The sequence below is a fragment of the Taudactylus pleione genome, unplaced genomic scaffold (assembly GCF_031769625.1).
Source record: "Taudactylus pleione unplaced genomic scaffold, aTauple2 ptg000012l, whole genome shotgun sequence".
NCBI lineage: Eukaryota > Metazoa > Chordata > Amphibia > Anura > Myobatrachidae > Taudactylus > Taudactylus pleione.
In genome coordinates this window covers 15,752,948-15,776,941 of record NW_028284415.1, presented here as the reverse complement: position 1 = coordinate 15,776,941, position 23,994 = coordinate 15,752,948, and the positions used below count along the sequence as shown (strand labels likewise).

At 44.0% G+C, this 23,994-nt stretch overlaps 1 protein-coding gene across 1 annotated transcript in view; it reads right to left on the bottom strand.

Moving 5' to 3' along the window:
* Positions 1–18,688: 18,688 nt before the first annotated feature.
* Positions 18,689–23,994, bottom strand: part of COX10 (cytochrome c oxidase assembly factor heme A:farnesyltransferase COX10) — a 138,319-nt gene continuing 133,013 nt past the window's right edge. The window contains exon 7 of the mRNA XM_088468456.1: positions 18,689–21,516. Within this exon, the coding sequence (XP_088324582.1) occupies positions 21,101–21,516 (416 nt within the window). The 3' untranslated portion in view covers positions 18,689–21,100. The remainder of the gene's footprint in view (positions 21,517–23,994) is intronic.

The following is a 23,994-nucleotide window of genomic DNA, read 5'->3' as shown; positions in this document are numbered from 1 at the left end:
AAACTTGGAATTCTGGGCAACATCATGCTAATTGCTCCTTACTTGTACCTACTGTACTGCTAAACCATGATATAATCCATGGGACAAACATATGGCTGGTATTAAGACTTAGATCTAAAATATAAAACAAAAACAGGACACACACACAAAAAAAGACATCTTAGATTGGATTGTGGCTTTTTGCCGCCATCAGATTCTGCCTCTCTGTAGATTTCTAGCATGTTAGCCAGAGGTGCCGATTCATCAATCCAACTTGCAGGACGTCTGATTCAATATTACTAGATCAGTAAAAGATACGAATGGATAGTCTGAGCATTGTAGGGCTTGAAGAGTATCTACTGAATCCAGTAGGGTTATAGTGAGTAAGGTTAATTGAAGCCCTCGCTGTAAGCCTTATTATAAATGAAGGTATTCCATATAGTTTATAATCGCCAGAAATATACCACCAGAGGCAAAGGGTACATCCTCACCCCAAGAGTTCCCGTTTGATAACATTTATTTGTAAAAGAGTTTACAGATAATGTTCTGCGACATAATAGCCACATGCTGGGATATCTGGGATATGGCCGGATACTGTGAGTCTGCAGCCCTAAAATGACTGTGTTAAGATAGATCATCATTGTTTGAAAACTAGCACTGCCGCTACCTCATTGTACTTTTGAATACACACTGATTATCATAAATAAGCTGATAAAGAATTAGTTCAGTATTTTTTAATGAGCTATGAATACGTATTACTGATAACTTTATGCACCTCTGGCAGGAACGGGTTACTATCCCTCCCAAGCTGCTGCGCTGCGGCTAACACATGAACTCCATCCTTCACCAGCCGTGTCACATCTGTTTGGACTCTTGTCTCCACTCCAGGCCCATTACCATTACAATGGAGGGTCCTTTGTGTCTTATATGGCAGGTCAGAGAGTACAAGGGGCGACCTGGCGGTTGAACTGGCCGGGTTCAGCTTGGTGTCAGCAGATGTGTTAACAGCACATGATGGGATCCTATAAACAGAGTGCTTGAGTTGGGACAGACTAATGTGTAAAGGATGGAGCAGGGGACTAATTTAAACCTGTATTACAGTGCTATATATATATATATATATATATATATATATCCATATATATTGTATATGAGGTCGCATTGTCCTGGCGAGCAGGCCTTTATCTGGGTGTTGAGGTACTCCAAGACTTGAACTGTATTGGTAAAGGTTTTATATAATGTACATCCTGAACATTTTAAGTATTGTACATTTTTTTATTGTAAAGATACTAATCTGGATTGTAGATATAAAATACATGTAAATACCTCCTCTGTCCCCAAAATAACACAGAATTCCCCAGCACACTACATAGGGCCAGCAAATGAGACTCCCATCCTACATAATAGAAATGCAGAGATCTCAGTACATATATTTGCAAACATAAGGTAAGCCACCAGCCACAGCAAGCGTCTCTGCTTTTGGTGGTCCCAACCCATGATAATAGCACCCACTTTGGGTCATACATTTATGGATATTCTCATGCTACATGATAATAGCACATGCATTTATAGTTTTCTAAATCAAGAGCTAACTCACCTCCTTTACCCCACAATCCTCTAATATGACACTACAAGGATCAGCGTACCCTCCAACATCTGCCTCTCAGATTAGTAATACACAGAATGGCAGTTGCTCAAATCAATATATTGGTCCATCACAGGTGCCTGTAAGGGAGGGGTAATCTAGTCATAAAAAAAGCACATAATTCCCCTGCAAAGTACCAGCAAAGGGCCTTGCTTGCAGGGGTGGGGTACAAGTGCTCTATTAGGGGGAGATGTATGAAACCTTTGAGAGAGTTAAAGTGGAGAAACTGACCATAGTATCAAATCAGCTTCTATCATTTAACAGACTGTGCTAGATAAATGATCGCTAGAAGCTGATTGGTTGTATGAGTGACATCCATTTTTTTATCAAAGGTTTGATACATTTCCTCATTAGTGTTACGGAGGCCAGCACTTCATAAAGGGCTATGGCAGACTGCAAGCCACACATCTCTGCTCAAAATCAGCATAGTAGGGGGTGAAGCTTCCTGCACAGTACTCCCAAGGTGCATATACTAAGCTCCGCCAAGCAGGACACAGCTAGGGATGGCCATCAGTGGGTTGACCGTCAATGGCACTATTGGTGGTTAACCTCAATAGTATGAAACCATATTCCGGGGAACCATTGATGGTTTCACCTACCTATGATCACTCCTGCCCTCTTACTCTTCGGGCAGCAGACCAATCAGAGTTGAAGGTTTTCAGGACACAACATGGGGCCGAGCTAAGCTCTGTGTCCCGGGGCCATGGAGAATAAAAAAAAAACACAAAAAACACTGTGGGGCACTGTGTCAAAGATGGTGAACCATTGGATCTCTGCCATTGATGTCCGTTCCAAGGCTAAGCACTTTCTCCTCTGACTCCTGCTCAACAGCATGGGACAGAGATACTGACAAAGCTGTGCAGGAAGCCTGAAACTTGCACTGTGCACCGATGAGCTAGATGTAGCAGATGAACTATGGACAGGGGTCAGGTCATTGGGAATATTTTTTTGTAACACAACTGTCACCAATTCCCTCATTGCAAATATTTGCATCAAACTTTATAAAAGACGTTTCTACAATAAGCGGAGTATGTCTCCAAACTGTTCCTTATAGTAAATAGGTTTTGTTAATAGGATAGTACAATAGATATTTTATAATGAATAAGTGAGATATTACAGCAATGATAGATAGGGACATGTTTTCTCTGCTCTGTAGTGTCTGAAAAGTGCTAGATCTAAAAAACACTACTTATATGCCACCCATATTTACAGATCAAATATTCTTACAATTAACAGTATATAGTGAAAGCATGAAAACGTAATAAAAAAGCTGTAGCAGTGGTATAATGAAGCATATACTGTATCAGTAGATATTACTAAAGCAATTAGTTCTTGCTTCACATATTTCTTGTGACTGATGACTCACTGTCAATGGCCTAGCATAGTATAGCATAGCAGACTGATGTCAATGGCCTAGCATAGTATAGCATAGCAGACTGATGTCAATGGCCTAGCATAGTATAGCATAGCAGACTGATGTCAATGGCCTAGCATAGCAGACTGATGTTAATGGCCTAGCATAGTATAGCATAGCAGACTGATGTCAATGGCCTAGCATAGTATAGCATAGCAGACTGATGTCAATGGCCTAGCATAGTATAGCATAGCATAGCAGACTGAAGTCAATGGCCTAGCATAGTATAGCATAGCAGACTGATGTCAATGGCCTAGCATAGTATAGCATAGCAGACTGATGTCAATGGCCTAGCATAGTATAGCATAGCAGACTGATGTCAATGGCATAGCAGTAGGAGCAGTAACAGTCCCAATTGTGCCGACTGTACAGCCACCCGTACCTGCATCAGGCCTTATGTGTTTGACACTCTTTTATTAAGTGTAACAATGACAATAGGACACTTGTCCCTTGAAAGTTCACCAGGAGAACATTTATAGTAATCTATTAATCATAAATTTATATGGTGCCACAAGTGTTCTGCAGCGCCTTACAATGTACATAACAATAGTAAGGGGGGTGTGGGGCTTGGCCTGCACATCCTAATTTTAAACATAATAGGACGTGCTGCCATGCTGAGACTTGTAGTACAACGCAGGGGACATAGAATGCAGGCGCACACTCTAGGTCAGTGATTCCCAACCTCGGTCGTCAAGGCACACTAACAGTCCTGGTTTTAGTGATATCCATGCTTAAGCACAGATGGTTAAATCAAAATACCTCAGGTACTAATTAAGTCACCTGTGCTCAACTATGGCTATCCTTAAAACCTGGACTATTAGTGTGCCTTGAGGACCATGGTTGGGAACCCCTGCTCTAGGTACTAACAACAATGATAGAAAAAATAATCCTGATAAACTCTACAATTAACATGGAGTATAAGTGAGGCTCTTAGTACATGTTTGGCCATCTGCCCTTAGGTGTTTTTAATCACCAGCCCAGGTTCCAGCATTTCTGTCTACGTATTAGAACGGGCACTATTACAGGTAAGTCCTGGAAGCATTTTATGTAATGTGTTAGTATTAGGGATGTTAGGAACCCATCTTATGGGGTCCACCTTGACGAGGTGGATGGGCAAACATTTTTGGCCAAACAGATCCTCACTTATAATCCATGTTAATTGTAGAGTTTATCAGGATTATTTTGCTAGTTGTGTTCGTACGGAGCCAAAGTATGCAAATCCCGCGATCGCACGGCAACTATGTCTTGGCATGCGATCGTGGTGTGTATTTAGGCGCCCACCAGCCTGTCATAAGACCCCCACTTTGCCACGTCATCTCCAGAAAGTGTATGCAACAATCGGTAACATCGAGTACCATCGGATCCATACGCAGCACTTGTGGCTGACCATACCCTACCGCAAGCACTACGAGTGCTTCAGTGTGTAAAACAACCATGTGACGTGTACTATGACGCTGATGCTTAATTATGCATGCCCCTGTCATGGCATTAAGACGCTCAGACACGTTCACACCACCACACCCCCGTATTCATCGACCATCCCGTCACCACCCAAAAACGGCTCGTCCTGTCACTCATTCTAGCGAGGTGGCTATGCACAGCGAGCACTTCCCGATTGCATGGACTAGTTTGTGCACTGTGAGTTATATGCATGTGCAGATTGCAAACATCGACAGGCTGCGTGCGAACGCAGCCTAGCGAACGGGTCTGAATCGGGCCCTTAGTACCTGGAGTGTGCGCCCAGCATTCTATGTCCCCTGCAATGTACGTACATAAACAAAAAGTTGACCAGTGACTTACAGTACAATACAATGCAGGACAAGGACATGGATAATATATATTGCTACATTAGCGACCATAACACCCACATAAACAGCAGGGCATAAGCAACCAAGTGTTAGGTGCCCTAGTGGGGAGTAAGAAGTAGATGAAAGTAATGTATGGAGAAGCACAAGAGGGTAGAGGCCCTGCTCGTAAGGCTGCGTACACACCTATAGATATATCTGTCCAATCTGTCTAATGGGAAGGGAAATATGGTCTGTTTTCCAGTGATTGGGAGCAAATTTATATTACGTATTTGCTCCCATACATTACCAGATTTTTGTATTCCTACCATACAGATAGGACAGATATATCTATAGGTGCGTACGCAGCATAAGAGCTTACATTCTAAAAGTACATTAAAAGTAATCTGGTGAGACTTGGATATAATGATCAGTGTGTATCAGGCATTGATGCCAGTGTGACCTGTATGTATCAGACATGTGATGTTAGTGTGACCTGCATGTATCAGACATGTGATGTCAGTGTGACCTGCTTATAGTAATCAGAGAAATACCGTTATGTCAATGGATTGGATGAGTGTGGCCCCAAACCAGAAACTTGCCTAGGGCGCCATGGAGTCTTAATCAGCTCTGTCTGTAGCTCACAATAATACATAGGGTAAATATTAATTTGCATGTAACTGCTGGAGCTAATGGTGGGTAGAGCGACAAATATCTATGTACCGCATAGCATAATTCCCAACACTCCAATCTTTGGAGTCAGGACTGGGGTGTGAACACATTACTTAGGTCAAGACGTCTCGCAATGTGGGTGCGGCCAACCCCTCTGGAGCACTTAACTTGAGCCTCCGATGCTCCGGGCCACCCTGAAAAGACATCCCTCCCCAAAAATCACCCGGTAAACTGCCACCTGTACCTGCAGCAGGTGTATGCGGCATCTGCTCACTGTTGATTTGTGTAGATGACTGGTAAGCATTATATATCTCCCAGCATTCAGGGTAAATGTCCTGTCAGGACAATGGGACATAAACCAAGAATTAGGACAGTTGGAGAGAAAAGCTTAAAGTACACCTTACACAGTATGGAGACAGCCATTTTGACAATTGAATCAATAGTAATGACAATGAAGTCCATCTATTTGCGATGAGGCAGTGACAGAGGTACAGACAGCCATTTTCTGGGCCACCATGTTCCTAGTACATTGTTATCCTAATTTTCTTCTATAATGGTTTAGTCCCCATGCCTGCCTGCGTTGTGCGTACACAACTGCTGTACTTTAAAAGATAAAAAAATATGTATATATGTACATTATGGCCAGGATGGTGAAAGACATTTACATAACTGTTTCTACACAATGAGGCACATGTACTAGTCTGCGAGTACCAGGCAGCCGTAAGATGTCATCAATTTAGCTTCAATATTTAAAGATGCAATAAATTAAAGGGCAAAACTAACTTGGTTTTGCTGTTTAAATTATTGTTGCTTTATATCTAGCAGCTAAACTACCATCATAACATCATGTACCCTAATATGTTGTATTTCACCTGGGGTAATATATACCACTTTGTTTGCAAAGACAAAAAAACTTGTGATGACTGTAAGACAGTTTCGGCTTGGCTCCAAAATGTACGACAGCATTTATCCTGTATATTATTACGCTATTAGCCAGCAATTATTAAGTGCCAACATGCTACGTGTACAGTCTGTAAGAGAGCCATAAATATTACAAAATGAAAAAAATGAAAAGAATGTTTAGAAATTTGCGGTGACTTAAGCTATGTATGCAAAGTTGTAAGACTGAAAGTCTACCAAAGGCACACGCTTAAAGCTGCTTTACCACATAGGAAACATCTATTCCTAAGTATGACCCCTGGCCAGAGCACAAAGAAATACTGCCGCATGGAACATCCCTGTTTCTCTGAAAGTATCAGCCAAAAACCACCAGAGGAATAGGTGAGTGGAAAGACCAATGACGAGCCACAATTGAGATAAAGAGATTGCGCTTGTGATTGGTTCATTCTCTGCAGCCGTTTAATCATGGTTAACAAAATTAATTTGCTGGATCTGTATTACAGAAGTGGCAGAGCACCAGCAAACCAGCTCATGTAGCAGTCTCCAGGCCTCCGGATATGGGGAAGGTGGCCTTAGGAAAAAGGTTCCCTGCATAGTACAGTATGGTGTTGCAGCTTCAACACAATAAAAACATGTTTTTTTTTTTTTAACAAAAATTAATGGGAAGTCTGATCATTTTACACTGTGGTACATTAGTTAAATACAGGAGAATACTTTCAGGTTTGGGAAAGAGACATATCCAATGTAATTCCTAACTGATGTGGAAAGGGGGTACACTGATGGCTGAAATGAAATGCTGGTACCTGTAGTTCCATAGCAGCTGGAAAGCCAGAGATTGCCTTAGAGTCTCGGGGCCTGATTCAGCAAGGAACGCAGTTGCTAATATGCGCGCAATCAGGTGATTGTTGCGTTCTGCGCACGAGTATGCATCGCAGTGCGCAAACTAGCTATTATGATTGCAGAGGTTACACAGACCCCTCGAAGAGTGATTGACAGGAAGCACCGTTTGTGGGTGGTCAGGGAAAAGCAGGCGTGCCGTTGCAGGGGCGTGCATAAATTAGCCACTGTGATGCCATAGGCAGGGTGAGGTCTCATAGCGTGCATGGAAGTTAGCAATTTCTGAGTACGATCAGGGCTTGTGCAAGTGCGTGAGGCTGCGATGGTACTCGATTGCACCGATGGTTTCGCTATTCTGCTAGACATTACAGATGTGTGTAAGGTAAAGTGGGCGTCCCTATGTTGTGCTGAGTTTGCATTGCGATCGCAGTGGATTAGCTTGCTATTGCAGTTGAACTGACCTCTGTACACATTGCCCGCAGCCATCTTGCCTTAATGCAGCTTATGGATCAGTTGGCTTTTGCTTGTTCCAGCTTGGTGCTGAAATTTACTGGAAACATTCTGTGCAATATGTTGTTGAAATGACCATGAGTTCAGCAGTTGTCATGGAGTTTAACAACTTAACTGGCGTGGTCGCATGTAATCCGACCGGAGCCAGAAGTGCTTCATCTGGCAAGGATGCATTACATGCGACCACGCCAGCCTGCTCCATCCCCCGGCTTTAGCAGAGGAGATCCGTTCTGCACATCTCCTCGGATCCCCTGGAAGAGATGCGGCGGTCTGTGACTGCAGGGAAGTGTTATACAGACTATTATAGTATTTATATTCAAAAACGTGCACTCTAGCGATGGAAAGGAGCAGTTAAAATCATCAGATCTCCTTGAGAAAGACATTACTAGTCAAAACGCGTTGGTGGTGTGGTGTTACTATGGACATTTGGACTCTAAGCCAGTGATTACAACCGGGAGGTAAGAACTTTTGGGGCTCCTTGGGTTCTTATACCTTTTTTGGCTGTAGAAACAGAAAACATCTTCCTGGCAAGTCTGATTGGAGTTACATAGAATATTTTATTGAACTTTTTTACTTTTACATACCAAAAATATCTGATTATTATCTATTGGAGTGTGCATGGAATGTTATGAGGATTAAAGAAACTGCTACGTGAAAGTACCGATCGTAACACATGTAAGCATACATGTAAGCCTTGTTCATCTGGAGGGCATTTGTACACGTGGTGACATAGAATTTAACATTCTTTGTGAGAGCTCTACATGGGATGAATAAAAGATACCTTTATAATACTTGATGATGTAAGCTTTGATGTGAGCGATTCCACGTTTTTAGTGATCACAGGGTGATTCCATTTTCTGAACTGTTCACAGTGTTGAAAATATATTTTTTTGTTTGGTTTGGATTCCTCTTTAGTCCTCTATAAAGGTTCAGAGATACGAACATACTACACTATTAGTTTACTTTTCTTTTTTTTACATATATATATATATATACACTGGACCACTTCTGCTGAAAGAATCTCTCTCTCTATAAGAATTATAAGAATTGGAGAAGATCGTGGAGAATCGAAATTGGAGGATCTAAAGAGTCAAATTTGTACTTTATCACTATATCTGTGCAGTGGAGCGCAAGGTTTAAATTAATATTTTATGCATAAATGATTACAATATTGGTTTGGCTGGGGGGTTATCTTAATAAAAAATTAACGAGAGAGAGCCACACACACATGGGGAGGGGGGGGGGGGGATGACTAAATTTGGCAACCATTGTCCCTGGGGGTGAGGGCTCTGTCACAGATACCTATCATAACTAGGAGGGTGGGGGTTGTTATTGCAGGGAATCTATTTTATTTTGACACTGGGGGGGGCTATTTTTGATGTGGGGTGGGATGGTAAATTACAATGGGGCCTATGGACAGAGGGGTTGTGGGGCATGCAAAACATCCCCTAGGTACTGTATTTTTTTTAAAATAATATATTTAAATATACTTTAAAAAGTACATTTTAAACTTCATTAGATTAAAAAAAAAAAATATGAGCTATGGTAAGAACTTACCTTTGTTATCTCTATTTCTACAAAGTCCATAGGGTTCCACAGGATACCTTGGGGTATAGGTGATGATGTCAGGCATCGGGCACCATAGAGTTAAGTTTTCAGCCTCCCAGGATGTACTAGGGTCCCCCTCCTATACCCCGCCCCCGAGCCAAGGCATCTCAGTTACGTACCAAGCCATAGGCCGGAGGAGGAGAAGGAAGAGAGGGAAGAAAGATCTGGACACCCACAAGAATCACATTCTCCCCAGAGGGAGACGGAAAAAAACGGTGACCAGAGTAAAGCCCATCTGCTGCACAGGCGCGACAAGCGGGAGCCCTGTAGAACCCTATGGACTTTGTAGAAATAGAGATAACAAAGGTAAGTTCTTACCATATCTCATATTTTCTACATCAGGGTCCATAGGGTATCCACAGGATACCTTGGGGATGTCCCAAAGCAGTATCCTTTAAGGGTGGGGACGCTCCTGTGCTGAAAGGAGAATCCGCCGCCCGAAGGAAGCATCCTGAGAGGCAAAGGTGTCAAACGCGTAATACCTCACAAAGGTATGGACAGAGGACCACGTGGCAGCCTTACAGATCTGGACTGCAGAGGCACCACGTCGAGCTGCCCACGAAGGACCCACAGACCTAGTGGAATGAGCCCTCACAGAAGATGGAACCGGAAGGCCTTCATGAAAATAAGCTTCTGAAATTGCCATACAAATCCAACCTGCCAAAGTTTGCTTTGAAGCAGGCCAACCCTTTTTTACGAAAGCCATAGAGGACAAACAAGGCGTCCGACTTCCTAAACGAAGAAGTGTGGTCAACATAAATCCTTAAGGCCCGCACAACGTCCAAAGTGGCCTCACCCACTGAAAGATCAGGTGGGTTAAAAGCCGGCACAATGATTTCCTCGTTGATGTGGAAACTTGATAAAACTTTGGGAAGGAATCCAGGACGAGTGCGCAGCACCGCCCTGTTCCTATGAAAAATCAGAAAAGGGGGTCTACGGGAGAGAGCCCCTAAGTCAGAAACACGTCTGGCCGAAGCAATGGCCAGAAGGAATATTGTTATAGCTGTCAGCCATTTAAGGTCCACTGAGCCCAGTGGTTCAAGCGGCGGTCCCTGGAGAGCTCTCAAGACCACAGCTAAATCCCAAGGTGCCAACGGTGGAACAAAAGGTGGCTGAATGCGAAGAACACCTTGCATAAAAGTGCGCACATCAGGGAGCGCAGCAATCCTACGAAGGAAACAGGCTGACAGGGCAGACACCTGCACCTTCAGAGAAGCAAGGCGAAGTCCATGGTCTAGCCCCGCCTGCAGGAAAGCTAACACTCTAGACAGACGGAACTCCCAAGGGGCATAACCTCTCGGTCAACACCACTGAAAGAACTATGCCACACACGATGGTATATCCTTGCAGAGGATGGTTTCCGAGCTCTTAGCATGGTTTGTACCACAGAGCTGGAAAACCCCCTGGACCTTAACATGGATGTCTCAACAGCCACGCCGTCAAAGACAGCTGAGCCAGGTCCGGGTGAAGACAAGGACCCTGTGATAGCAGGTCCGGTCATAGCGGCAACCACAGAGGAATGTCCACAGACAGACTCTGAAGGTCTGAGAACCAGTGCCGCCTGGGCCACTCGGGAGCTATCAACAGGAGCATACCTCCTTCCTGTTTGAATTTCCGGATTACACGCAGAAGGGAAAATGGAGGAAAGAGATAAGCAAATCGGAACGTCCACTGGACGGACACCGGCAACTTGTTGTTGTGCCGTGACGCCATGAGGTCTATCTCTGGAAGACCCCACCTGTCCACCAGAAGTTGAAAGACGTCCTGGTGTAGAGACCATTCTCCCGGATGTACGTCCTGGCGGCTGAGGAAATCCGCTTCCTAGTTGAGGACTCCCGGGATGAATACTGCTGATATAGCCGGGAGATTGTGCTCCGCCCAGACCAGGATGCGGGACACCTCTACGAGTGCCGCCCGACTTCGGGTTCCTCCTTGTCGATTTATGTGGTGTTGTCCGACTGGACCTGCACGGGGTGACCTTGGAGAACCCGATGTGCCTGCTGGAGAGCATTGAAAACCGCGCGGAGTTCCAAGATGTTTTTTGGAAGCTCCTTTTCTGCCTGAGTCCACCTGCCCTGGAACAAGACTGGCGTCCGTTGTTAACAGGACCCAGTTCGCCACCCAAAATGGGGGACCCTGGTTGAGGTGGGTCATCTGCAACCACCAGGCTAAAGACAGACGAACCTTCGGAGTGAGCACCATCGTCTGGGACTTTAGACTCTGAGGCAGTCCATTCCATATGCACAGGATCAATTGCTGCAGAGGTCTGGAGTGAAACTGGGCATATTCCACCATGTCGAAAACTGACACCATGGAGCCCAGCAACCTCATCGCCGAGTGTAGACACTCGGCGACTCTGCAGACAACTGCGCACCCTCAACTGCAAGGCAGAGATCTTTTCCCCCCGTCACAAAGATCCACTGCTGTCTGGATTCCAACAAGGCTCCGAGGTGCAGAATCCTCTGAGATGGGATCAGGGTGGACTTTTGCCAGTTTATCAATCAGCCGTGAGGTTGCAGTACTGCAATCGTCAGGTCCAAATGGCGTAGAAGGAGCTCTGGAGATCCCGCCACCAACAGAAGGTCATCCAGATACGGCAACATGCGGACTCCCTGCAGCCGCAGGTAAGCCGCCATGACCTTGGTGAACACTCGTGGTGCTGTCGCCAGGCCAAAAGGCATCGCGCGGAACTGGAAGTGATCGTTGCAGATTGCAATCTATTACAGATAGGAATTACAGCGCTCTAGATCTTTTTGTTAGAATCTCTCCAGCTGCTCCACTTACAGAGATATCCCAATCTCTTAAAGAACATATATTATACACAAAACTGTGGTGCGCTCAGAAATCTTCCTGATTAATGTCGTGTCTCTTAATGTAATATGGTGAACAAGTCTCAAAAAGTCAATCTGTGGGTATGGTGTTCTTGTGGGAATTGACTTTAAGTCTCAAAACACTATTAGCCCTGATCAGGAAAGTGTCACTGATTATGTCCCAGACTCCAAACATTCATTTAGGAAAAAATTGTTTGTGGATAATCCCAGAATTATAACTTGTGATGTCTGTAGGAAGGGTGTTCTGATATCAGTGCTATGCCTCTTCTTCCTCCTCTCCACCTCAAATATAATACACATGCACGGTATCAGGAACTTGGTAGCACAATAATGCAGGATAGGTAAGTTAAGGTGTGTACTTACCAAATGTGCGATAGGTTCCTGCCTGTTCCCATAGTTCCGGTGCTTGCAGAGATGGTGATGAAGAAATGATGCAGAGGTGATAATGAATGTGGCTATGCACTATATAAGACTCAGGACTCTGGTCTCATACAACACTATTTATTAATAAATACAAATGCTATGACTCACTTGAGTCTCACATAACCAGTCCCAAACTGCTGGTAATAAAAAAATGTGTCCAAAAGTGCCTTGCACAAATGTTCTCATATGTGGGTTCTGTATACACAAAAGGGGGCGTGGCCCAATGCGTTTCATCCGGGATAACAGACTTTTCAAGGTGCCCGCCCTTCTATGTTTTACTCCCTTATATAGGCTGTTTAATTGTCAATGTCCTCGCCGCTGTTATCGGCGTTACCCGCACTTCCGGGTTCGTGGTTGCGTCATGCTAGTTATCCTTAACCCTGTCACATGCACTAGAGTGTGCATTGAAGACTCCATACTTGTTGTGCGCATGCGCCATCCCGGCGGCCATTTTGTTGTGGGTTTTACAATGTAAAATACCATGCGGCGGCCATCTTTTTGGTTATTTAAGATAATCATGATACAGACTGTAATAGAAACATGTCTCCCAGTAGTGAGCGGCCATTTTATTGGTTATATGTTCTGCACGAATTACACTAGTATCCCAACGTTAATCATATTGAACCTTCCTCACTAATTCATGGCCAATCAGTGTGACTCAAATATTAGTATTGAGCCACATACTGTCCTCATCTCTCCATAAAGGGCCTGACTACTAATCAAAGGATAATGATGGTTATGTTCCTACCTTCAAAATGATACTTGTTAGTAAATGTCAAACATCATTGTCATTATGTTGTCTTTATGTTATATAGTATTTTATTTAACCCCATCCTATATAACCTATGCATGTCCTATATGTAACTTGCATGGTCAAAATCTTGTCAGGAGAATTTCTTACAGGGTGTCATTTTATTTTATTTTGGGATTTCAATCGTTTTAATAGAGAACTGTTCCCATTTATTCTAAAACTAAGGTTCTATATTCAAACCTTCTGGGATTAAGGTATGTAGATTGAATATCCACCTGCTTTCGATTCTATCTATCCTACTATTGTGGTCTCCTCCCCTCCAATTGGGTATGACATGATCTATCGCTAGGAACTTCAATCCCTTGGGGTTGCTCTGATGTTTACTTTTGAAGTGTTCTGACACACTATGCTGTTCGAAACCAATTTTGATATTGCGGATATGCTCTCCTATTCTGGTTTTCAAATTCCTAGTGGTGCGCCCTATGTATTGCAAATGGCATAACATTCTAGCAAGTAGATCACATTCTTGCTGTCGCAACTCAATGTGTGCCGTATTTTATATTCCTGGTGGGTCTGATTGCTGATAATACTCTCTGTTGGAGTGGTGCTTCGATAACCCTGATATCTACATTGTTGACACCGACCACAATGATAGAAGCCTTGCCTCATGGTCTTCCCATCTAATGTTGTCTGCTTCCTAGCTCTGCCATTTTTCAAATGATTTCTGACCAGTTTCTGTTTCAGATCTCGCGCTTTCCTATACACTACATCAGGTTTATCAGGTAGGATAGGATAGTCGTTAATTTACTGTCCAGGTGTAAAATGGACCAGTGCTTTTTCAAAATGTTTTTGACTTTAGGAGCGGATTGCAAACCTGAGGAACTGCTGATGGCACAAAAGAATAGGGACATGCAGGTAAGCGTCCTGTATGTCCAATGACACCATGTAATCCCCAGGTTCCAGCACCAGAATGATGGACCGTAGGGTCTCCATCTGAAACCGCGGCACCCACAAAGTCTTGTTGAGGGCCTTGAGGTTGAGTATCGGATGGTACGACCCATTGGGTTTCTGCACCAAAAATAGATTGGAATAGAAACCCTGGCCCCTCTGGGAGAATGGAACAGGCACTATAACTCCAGCCTGGAGCATAGTGTGCAAAACCTTCCGCAGTTCCAACGCTTTGTTCCGGGCTAATGGAAGGCCTGTGGTGAAGAATCGGGATGGGGGCCTGTGCCGAAAGGAGAGGGCATACCCGTGAGAAACCACCTCGTGAACCCAATTGTCTGTCGTGGTTATCGACCAACACTGGGCGAACTGCAGCAGACGGCCTCCCACTTTGGGATCCCCCAAAGGGAGGCCCGGACCGTCCGGCCGCAGGTTTATCATCTGACTTAAGGGCCGGACGTCTGGTACTCCAGGCCTGTTTCCTGGGCTTGGCCAATTTCTTGGGCCCAGCCTGTCGGGGAAAAAGACTGTGCTTTAGGCCTACCCTGGGCCAAGTAAGGCCGACGTACCCAAACTTGAAGGGACCGCAGCAGACGGGAGACATGCAGATTTGGCTGCCGCGAGCGTGGCTACTATTTTGTCCAGATCCGGACCAAATAGGACTTCTCCATTAAAAGGCAAAGCTTCTAAGCCCTTTTTGGAATCAGCGTCCGCTTTCCAAGATCGCAACCATAAGGTGCGACGAGCAGCAACAGCTGCCGAAGAAATCCTAGATGTGAGGATACTGATATCCAAGGCCGCTTCATTGATGTAAGTGGCCGAATCTCGGAGATTGCCTACCAACTCGACCTGTTCAGCCGAACAGTCAGAGTCCAAAGACGCCTCCAAACTATCAGCCCAGCGCTCCATAGCTCTGGCTACCCAAATTACGGCCATAGCTGGTCTGGATGCCCCCCCCCCCTGCAAGGGAATAAATGGACTTTAGGCAGATCTCCACCTTGTGGTCCGTAGCATCCTTCAAGGAGGACATGGAGGCCATGGGCAAGGTGGCACTTCGGACTAGGCGTGTCACATGGGAATCCACTTGTGGAGGGGATTCCCACTTAGAAAAATAATTGTCCGCAAACGGATAAGCCACGGCTAAGCACCTCTGAGGCTGATATCGTTTACCAGGGTGTTTCCACGCCTCCTCTAAATGGTCTACTAACTGACCCGAATGAGGAAACACTGTGGCGTCACCCTTAATATCCTTAAAAAAGGCGTATTTGGACTTGGACACCGGAGGATCGTCATCCTCAATAACTAAAGCCGTGCGGACTGCCCGAATGAGGCCAGGAAAATAAACCTTGGACTTAGTGTCCGACTCTTTAGTACGGAGAGGTTCCTGGTCAGATAGATCCAGAATCTCCCCATCATCGGACGTCACGTCGTCATCCTCATAAGGAGCAGACAGAGACGCCACAGGCCGCTTATGCGGCGGCAACACAGACTCTCCTTGTAACACTTCCGACAAATGCTGTACTGAATTTGTCAGTGAATTAACCCACGCAGGCTCCTGGGAAACCTGGGGAGGGGAAATAGGGAGACTGTGGGGTACCATCAGTTGTCTCGGGAACCCCTGCATGGGTGACGACACCACTGACTGCTGGGACAATCCCATCGGGGAAAACGCAGGTGGCGGGGCTAAGTGGCCCACTAGGATTGTAAGCACCTCAGCGAAACAAGCCCAGGGAGGTTCCTGAACCGAAGCCGTGACAGCAATTGGCCGCGCCAATAAATAACCCCCCCCGCGTTACCATCCCCCTCCGCTATTGGTACATTGCACTTAGTACACATAAGCTGGAGAGGAAATTCACTCTCAGACATGATGGTAAGTATGTGACCCCTCTCACTGATACTCGTTAGTATAGTGGGAGAACCGCCCTGTAATCACCGCACCGCAAGGGCATCAGCAGAGTAAGAGCAAGGACAGTAAAATGGCTGACAGTAGAAAGTGAAAGTACAGGCAGCAGACGCTAGCAGAAGTCACATACAATGCAGAAGAAATCAATCCCTGCACTATAAGCGCTATTTCTCAACTACACAGAGTCTGGTAGGACACAGCGCTGCATACACAGACCTGCAGTCAACGGAGGAGAGGTATGCCGGGGGACCCAGACCGCGATGCCACCGATCAGCAGCTCCAGCAGCGTTCACCATACAAAGATGGCCACCGAGGAGCAGAGAGGAGGCCGGCCTGGGGGAGGAGCGCTGCCACAGGGCCAGTCGGCAGCGCAGAGAGGCTGTGTGCAGCGGGGGAGGCGCCGGCTGTATACAGGGAAGGCGCGCTCCCCTGGCATGCAATTAACCCCTGGGACGCCGCAGCGCTTGCCGCTCAGCTGTGGCCCGCTGTCCCAGGGGGGTAGTGGAAGCGCAGGATAGTACCTGGCTCCACGCTGCAGCCAGTCCCCAGGGAGCCCCCTGCCTGATGACTGTGGACCATGTGCTCAGCAAGGACCCACCGCGGGACCCCCGCTGCTTACCTGCTCCCCTTGGATCCGGCCATGGTACGAAGTATCTGGGGGTCACCGCTAACCGTGACCCCAGATACTTAACAGCATCCCCGGATCAGTACCGGCATTCTGGTACCGGCGGGGTGTAGGGGAGACAGCATGGACGTCAGCAGTGACTGTCCATGCTATACTCCCAGATGTGCAGCCACAGCTGCCTTGAAGAAAACTTCAGGGGCTATTCTTAGCCCCCCTCTAAACATGTGCTCCGACTCCGAGCCGGGCACCAATGAAACTGAGATGCCTTGGCTCGGGGGCGGGGTATAGGAGGGGGACCCTAGTGCATCCTGGGAGGCTGAAAACTTAACTCTATGGTGCCCGATGCCTGACGTCATCACCTGTACCCTAAGGTATCCTGTAGATACCCTATGGACCCTGATGTAGAAAAACGACAATTTCTGTGCGGTTTTGATGAAAAAAATATCGTCTTTTAAGTGGTTAAAGTGTTTTGGTTATGAGGAACATTCCTCCAGCAAGTACTGTACCGTAGAACTGTATTAATATGACTTCAAATATTTCAGTTCTGGCAGATGACCGTGGTGCAGTAAACATCTGCACAGTAATACTCCATATATCCCCACACTCTGTATTGAACTATGCTGAATAATAAACAAGCCTAAAAACTAACCCTAAAATTTAAGTTCACTCATTTGAAAATGCAACTGGTCATATCTACAAATGGATATTGCACTACAAACTATTTGCTCCTTTTAAAGACTACGTAAGGTTCACTTCTTCATGATTAACCATTCCCCTAAATCAGGTGGTTGTTTATTTTCTCATTTTAGGCTCAATATTAAAGATGAAGTTGGCAAATGGGCACACTGATGGTATGAGATTCATTGTTAAGAGATGGAACAAGCTTTCGTTTAGGTGATACAAAAGAGGTAGAAGGTTTTCCTTTTCCCTATAGCGGATGATTCTCAGTGCCAGTGTAGTGTGCCAGTTTAGTGTGCCAGTGCTAGAGGTAAAAACATCATTATTTTGTTCACCAGCAAATTTGTTGTGGCAAATGCTGGAAGCTCATGGTAAAAGTATGCCCATATCTACATACCGGAGACAGCAAAGGCTTTTATATAGAGAATGCAGGTTAACACTTCCTATCACTGTTCGCTGGTGAATTGACAAGATGTTGCTGGTTCTTGCTGAATTGAGGCTGCATTATAATGAATAATTGTTCAGGCCACAAAATGGCTGCCTTAGCATCAGAATATAACTGGCACACTATAACAGCCTGGCAGAATAACTGCGCCAATCGTTGCTGGTATTAAACAAAGAGACATTGTTATTCAATGTATGGGGTAGAGTACCTGTCATATGTGCTCACTTGACCATTCCACTTTCCATTAACACAGCTACAATATATACTTGACTGACTTTTCCTGGCATCAAAGCTTGCCAATTGGGTATCATAATGAGATGCTCTGGCACTGGCTTTGACCAGCAATGTTAATGCATTTGGACACATAGCCCTTAATTTAGTGATTTAAGGGATTATACAGCCCTGATCTGATCACTATTAAAATATACGGCCAGGTGTAATATATTCTGTATATGAACACCGTCTAAATCGCATACAGTATACAGACATCTTACGATGTATTGGAACGAATGAGTCAGAATCAACACTTATAAATTAAATTATGTATAGAATAGGTAACAGAAGGAAACATTTAGTGCTTATCAGTATCATGGCCATGGAGCACGGGAACCCTCTACAGGATGGATGTGGACAACTATGAGACCCATGAAATATGACATTGTTCATTTAGGAAACTGCAGATGTAGCATAAAACAAAAACAGTACAGCTATTAATTTTGGTTTTATGTTTTATGAAATAAGCAATGTCAAAAACACATGATAATTTGCATTATTACAGTATATTTGAGATTGAATTTATTTTCAAGTACATAGAGCTCCTTCAGGCCGTGCTGGACTGTATAATGTTTTGAATTATAAGGCAATTTCATATGAGTGGACGTTGGCGGCAGTGATGAAGTCTAGGTAAAAAGGGTATTTATAGCTCCTGCATTATTTCACACTGGGACGCTCCCATCTTGTATTATTGGGATATATACATGGCATAGTGACTCCACATTTCCTTGATCCAGTCTTTGTCTTCATAATAAAATAAATGTAAACATTTATCTATGATATTTTTCAAATATAAATTAAATATATTTACAATTTGGAAGATCTGCTGCATAATCCATCTCTACCTGTGCTTTTATTCCAATGCTGACTTCTGTCCCTCTCCAAAGTGCAGATACTGGGACAGCACTTTATTTTAGCCTTACTTTATTACAACAAGCTGTCCCACCGAAGGCAGCAATGTCTTGTATGATATACAAGGACAATGTCAGATACTTGTGCAGGGGAGAGGAAGCACAACACTGGATGATACAGCAAGATCATAACCGTAGTTATAGTTAATTAACATATTTGAAAAAAGTTTGGTAAAAGCCTAAGTAAAATTGAATTCAGCATCTAATTAACCATCTGACATTATAGGTTACACATAAAAGCTTTAGTATTTAAGAGGCCATTCTAATAGGTGTTCTATGATAAATTAGTTGCAGTCACCTGGCAAAACCATTGATGAGACATAATATGAACATTATTTTTGTATAAGGAAAATAAAAATGTAAAAAATAATAAGTTAAATGACAAAAAAAAAAACATGATGAAGACACTACTCGTTCCATTCCCTGCGTCGTGAATTGTATGAAAAGATGGATACATTCCTATGAATACAACTTATTACAATATAGTTTCTAAACTTCATGTAGTCTATAGATAAGGAAAATAAAATGTTGTTAAGGATATTGACAGGGAAGAGAGGGTACTTGCTGCGGCTGTGTCCAGCATTGTACGGATAGGTTTCTCTGTTGTGTTATTGCTGCGACTGAGAACTGACAGAGGGCCTGATTCAGATTTGGGAACAGAGTAAGATATATAACAAGTAACTGTGCATCTTGGTAAAACCATGTACTGTAGCATTGCAGGTGGGGCAGATGTTCTATGTGCAGAGAGATTTAGATTTGGTGGGGGGGGGGGGGGGGAAAGTCCAAACTAAAATCTACATTGCAGTGCAAAAATAAAGTTGTCCAGCATTTGTGGGTTACATGCAAAAGCAGCCAGTATTTATCCTGCATACTCAAAAATGTATGTATTTGTAGCCCTTGCATTGCAACATGGTTTGTTCAGGTGCACAGTTACTTGCTCTATCTTACTCTATTCCCAAATCTGAATCAGGCACATAGAGCACACATAGAGCCTCAAGTACTATTCATTCTACTCTTTCTGGGTGACATCTCTCTCTGGAGTCACCACTCACTCTTCTTCTGTTTCCGGATGACATCTCACCACTCACTCTTCTTCTGTTTCCGGGTGACATCTCTCTCTGGAGTCACCACTCACTCTTCTTCTGTTTCCGGATGACATCTCACCACTCACTCTTCTTCTGTTTCCGTGTGACATCTCTCTCTGGAGTCACCACTCACTCTTCTTCTGTTTCCGGTTAAAATGCCAGGGACCCTAAGACTTGTATCTTCTTTATAATTGGCTATATAAAAAGTGGGCATTGACCATCACAGCAGGGTGCTTAGCTTTTGGTAGATATTTCAACAGATGTACATTGTCCCTGACTACTTAGAAAATCCTGTTGACACCCAGTGAATTCTATATTATTTTGTCCTTCCCTGCACTAATATAACTTTTTAGGTTATAATTCACATGTATCCATTTGCAGCAAGATTCCTAACATGAAAAATTTATTGTAAGGTTGTGTTCGGGTTATTCAACTGGACATGGCATCATTAATTTACTTTATTTCAAAAGAACATCATCTAATATTTGTAAGACAGTGGCAGCCACTGCAACTTAAAGAAGGTGGGATGTTTTCTTTTCCCACATTGTCCATAGTTTACTGGATAAGACACCTGTGTGGAACTATGTGGGGGTTGATAGGTTAAAGATAAGGTTTATTAACTTACGTTAAGTGGTTTTTAAATTGCTGTATGTTCCTATAGCTGGCTCACCGTATGGGTAAGAGGTAGAAAGGTTGGCCTAAATGGCAATTCTGGGGCCTAAAAATGCATTCTTGGCCAACACACTTGGCCAACACAGTACACCACTCTCTCGCTCTGTAAATGTCTGCACAGTAGTAATTGATTAAGGGACACCATAATGCCCAGGCACACCACAGTTCTTCTCTGTCCTGACCCCATGTTCCTCATGGAAGATTCAGACTCAGCTTGGATCCTGGATTATCTCTTTTTTCTCTTTCTTCCCTACTACAGACTTTTTGCAGGTTAACATGAGAAGCAGAAGTGTTGGCAGGTGCCACAGGCTGCAGAAAAACAGCTTCCTAGAACTGTTACGATCTGCGTCCCGGTAGAACTTGTAGCCCAGGTAAGAGATGTACAAGTTGACGGGAAGGGAGATTATGGGAAAGTTCCATGTAGTGACATCCAGAACTGGAGCTAAGGTCGACAATCCTATGAGCCCCAGGCAGTGACGCAACGCCACACGGCGACACATATCTGGATGCGTGACGGACATCATTCGATAACCACCCCTAGAGTAGTCTTCTCTGAGGTTCCAGCTCAAGGCATTGAAGTGAGGGAACTGCCACGAGTAGAGGATTGCTCCCAAAAGCAGGGCTCCTGCAACACAATGAAGAACCATTAGTACAAAATTACTCACCATTTTCAAAAGAAACTGGTAATTTGCCATCTGGCATTTTTCCAGAACATTTACCAGAGAGTGTCTCTCTCTGCATCTTATGTCTAACTGAATTTCATCCCCTCAGTTCAGAACACTGTCTTATGATTATCAATAATGAATTCGTGTCCACTATAGCAGCCTGTAATGTATTTTATGTGGCCATACTACATTACAGAGAACACAATGTGTTTTGTTTACCTCTAAATATAATTCCCTCTACTCTCAATCTACAGACATTAAGAATGCATGATGTACTAAGCGTGTATCAGGGGAACCAGCACGTGATCTGGTGCTCTATACAACTACCCTAACTGGCCAGTAAGGTGCTATATAGGTTATACAGCTTTAGAAATAAAACACAATTTTATCAAAGTACTATCAATAAAAAGAAGGTTTGATTTATAACTACTTGTGTTGGCAAAGGTAAGAGGCACCTCCACTTGGCTGACCATCTATATGTTTCCAAAAGATAGAACCGCTTCTCAATCCCAGCATGATATCACTTTAAAGTGAAATTGTCACTTGCACTAATATTTAGCTAAGAATAAGCAGAATCGCAGGCACAGTGGAGGCAGCCATACTGTGGGCTGATCCAATAACCACAGGAATGCAACTCACTAGGAAACCAATGCTGACAGGCTGTATACTTATGTAACTCACTGGCACCTACACTCTTTAGTGATTCATAAACGATGGAACCAAACAGAGCAGACAAAGTACATAATGTAACAACTGATCTCTTGTTGTGCGGTCAGTATCCTCACACCAGCACACAGCGGGATCTGTGCATTGCATATATAAGACAATACAATAAATATGTGCCTCGTAATTTATACAATATTGCCCAGTCAATGTATTATGGTTTCTTTGAGTGAGACAGATGTGACATGTCTGCAAATCTCTCGCTCAGTTTGTTATAGCAATTTAAACCATAAGAGCCTGGGCACTGTAGATAGCATCCTAGGGCTCCTAAATCATTGTCTGCTCAGAAGGTAAGGGAACTCTGTACTTGTTCTAAGAGAAAGTGAGGACCTAAATATAATGATAGTGCAGTAGAAATTACCTATCTGGGGAGCGCAAGGTGACCCTCCTTAGAATCTGTGTGGGCCCTGTAAAACTGTACTCATTTCAAATGGCTGTGTACACAGGGGCTCAATCGCTTCATTGGAGGCTGAACCTGCTGTAGGGCTGGCACAAGACGGACCAAGTGTTATTAGAGTGTCTAAAGATGCTCAAAGTGGCCATCTCAGCCCTTGCACATTCATACGCACTGATGTACACCAGGGCAGGACTTTATAGCAGCATTTGCATGAAGCTGCAGACAGGTGACTGCCAATAGACGCAGTCGCATCTGGGTACACCTATGTATCAGGCCCAAAGTATGACAAGAGTGAGGACAGTTTTGTTCTGACACACAGTGCACGTATCTCTCTCTCCCTCACTGCCACTATACGTACTGTGCTACTACTCATAACAATGGCTGCTTAGGAAGTGAAGAACATGAACATTACAAGAACAAAAGGCCTCTTCTTCCAGTCATTAACACAATTCATATTACACAGTGACTATAGTGCCCGAGTCTATTTAATATGGTACCAGCCTGAGGGCACAGCTCTTAGAACATGTTATTTAAACAGTTTGTAGAAGAGTCCTCAAACGTTGCTGCAAGTAAACATACAGCCTGGTTTGTGCCTCTGCAAAAAGCTGAGAAAATAAATTAGGACGGGGAAACGCCATCATTCATCAGTCCGAGGATGTTTGTTTCTTTGTTACACAAACAAATCAAAGTATCCCCACAGGAAGGGTTCTTCCACTAAGGGTCTCCCATGGCATCACGTCAGTGTTTAGGAGGAGGGCGACAGCTATGTGTTCCTAACCTACAGTGACAGCTGAGTGTTTTATGGTGTTTCTACGAGAGGTCAGGGTTAGATGGATGTGACTATGTGAGTGAGAGGCACATGTTTCTGCGGGGTACAGCAAAGGTATACTGTACAGTAACCACTCTGTAATCATTACTACATGAGCAGGACAGTATCTATACTACTACTACAGTGGTTTTCTTCCAGGTTATATTGTTTACATAGATAGAGTGCAAGCTCCTTAAGCCAGGGTAAGGTAATCAGGACATTTCTTGGGGGTCCTCCCAGTCAATCAGTATACAATCTTTCCAAATGTTCTTTGGGTATGGGTCTTCCCCACATAATATAAGATGGCAAGCTTATTAAGACTGTACTGATAACATGCTTCCTTGGGTAACATATAATGTTATTGTGTATTACTGTACTATAGTGTTAGGATTATATATCTAGATGAATCAAATCTAGTATAATGCTATGCATCATTTAAAATAATTTATGGAGACTTAACAGTGCACCCACTTTATAAAATCATCCCAATGTAATATTTCTCTACAGATA